Below are 1,308 nucleotides of genomic sequence, written 5' to 3' on the forward strand. Positions count from 1 at the left end.
TTTTTGTTTGCCCATCCAAATATAGCAGCCAAATGTGGCTCTACTTAAGAGGTTACCAAAACTGACAGCTGTCTTTCTCATGTTCTTATTTATTTTATTGTTTTCTGCCAGCAGGGGGCGCTCAGGGGAGACGCCAACATCAGACTTGGGCACCATGAAAGCAGAGAGACCTGTGGAGCTCCCTCGTTATGCCCCAACAAAAAGGTTTTGATTCTTCATCTTAAGTTTAAACAAACATTTTCACTCGTGATTAAATACTGTCTGTACAAAACTCGTGAGCTGTATCACTTTTTCCTATTCTGAAATGAATGTGCAAATTTCTTTTGCAGTTGTGTATGGTCTAGTGAATAACACATAAATGTAATTGGTTTAACATCGTCTTGGTAATTTAAAACTCAGACAAAAGGAGAAATGGGACTACAAGACGTGTGAGAGTTTTTTACGCATCCACAGCAGCTACTTCTGCTGTTTAAGAAACAAATGAGCTGAAGAGAAATTTAGTACTCAAATAAAAATAAGTAAACAACGAACAGGGCTTAAACAAGAATCTAAACATTTTAACAGAACAGTTGAAAGTACCATTGACTTGAAGCTGAATTCTAATCAGCTCTACAGAAAGGTTTTACTCAGATTCCTGTAGTTAAGGACCTCCTCCAGGGTTCTTGTCTGCACTTTACCATTGAGGCCGCCCTCGGTAAGATCCACAACACAAAATACAGCATCGTACAGAAATATCTTTTTGCTTTCTCTATTACTTTCCTTTAGTAAAGACACCTTTAGTAAAAACTTGTCTTCTGCTAATTATTTCTTCCTATTCTATGTAGACAAATCTAGGTCTGTGGACTAATAGGAAACAGCTATTTCTTCTTAAGTTAATCTTCATATCATACGCATGTAATAGAATACATCAAATCCACAAACATAAACTAGTAAAACAAAAAAACCCGAAGTAATTTGAAATTAATCTTTAAATGATTGTAACTTAAGTACAGATTGCCTTTGTTTCTGAAAAAGCAGAAAACGCTGCATGAACCCAGCTGTAGCGAAGTCCAGGCTGAGTGTTAAGTTGAGGGACAGTCTTTTTCTGTTCCTGCCACAAAATCCAGGTTCCTTCCTCCTGGTTAGTCCAGCTTCCCACTCTTTTCCCAACACAACTGCATCCCATCATTTCCAGTTAAGAGTCAGCATTTATGGACCAGCTCGTGGCCTCATTCTCTGCTGAAAGGTCTTCTGTCCTGTAAACTTTTATTCTCCTTGTGCTCACTCATCACAGACGGCCAATTGCTTTGCCAAAAGGTTGAGCGCACA

At 38.5% G+C, this 1,308-nt stretch overlaps 1 protein-coding gene across 1 annotated transcript in view; it reads left to right on the forward strand.

The window, feature by feature from the left end:
• Positions 1 to 199, forward strand: part of LOC102207503 (myelin-associated glycoprotein-like) — a 15,084-nt gene extending 14,885 nt beyond the window's left edge. The window contains exon 7 of the mRNA XM_005754100.2: positions 112 to 199. Coding sequence (XP_005754157.1) covers positions 112 to 158 — 47 coding nt within the window. The 3' untranslated portion in view covers positions 159 to 199. The remainder of the gene's footprint in view (positions 1 to 111) is intronic.
• Positions 200 to 1,308: the final 1,109 nt, after the last annotated feature.

This window comes from Pundamilia nyererei, unplaced genomic scaffold (assembly GCF_000239375.1).
Source record: "Pundamilia nyererei isolate P.nyererei 1_Seehausen unplaced genomic scaffold, PunNye1.0 scaffold00508, whole genome shotgun sequence".
In the NCBI taxonomy this organism is placed as follows: Eukaryota; Metazoa; Chordata; class Actinopteri; order Cichliformes; family Cichlidae; genus Pundamilia; species Pundamilia nyererei.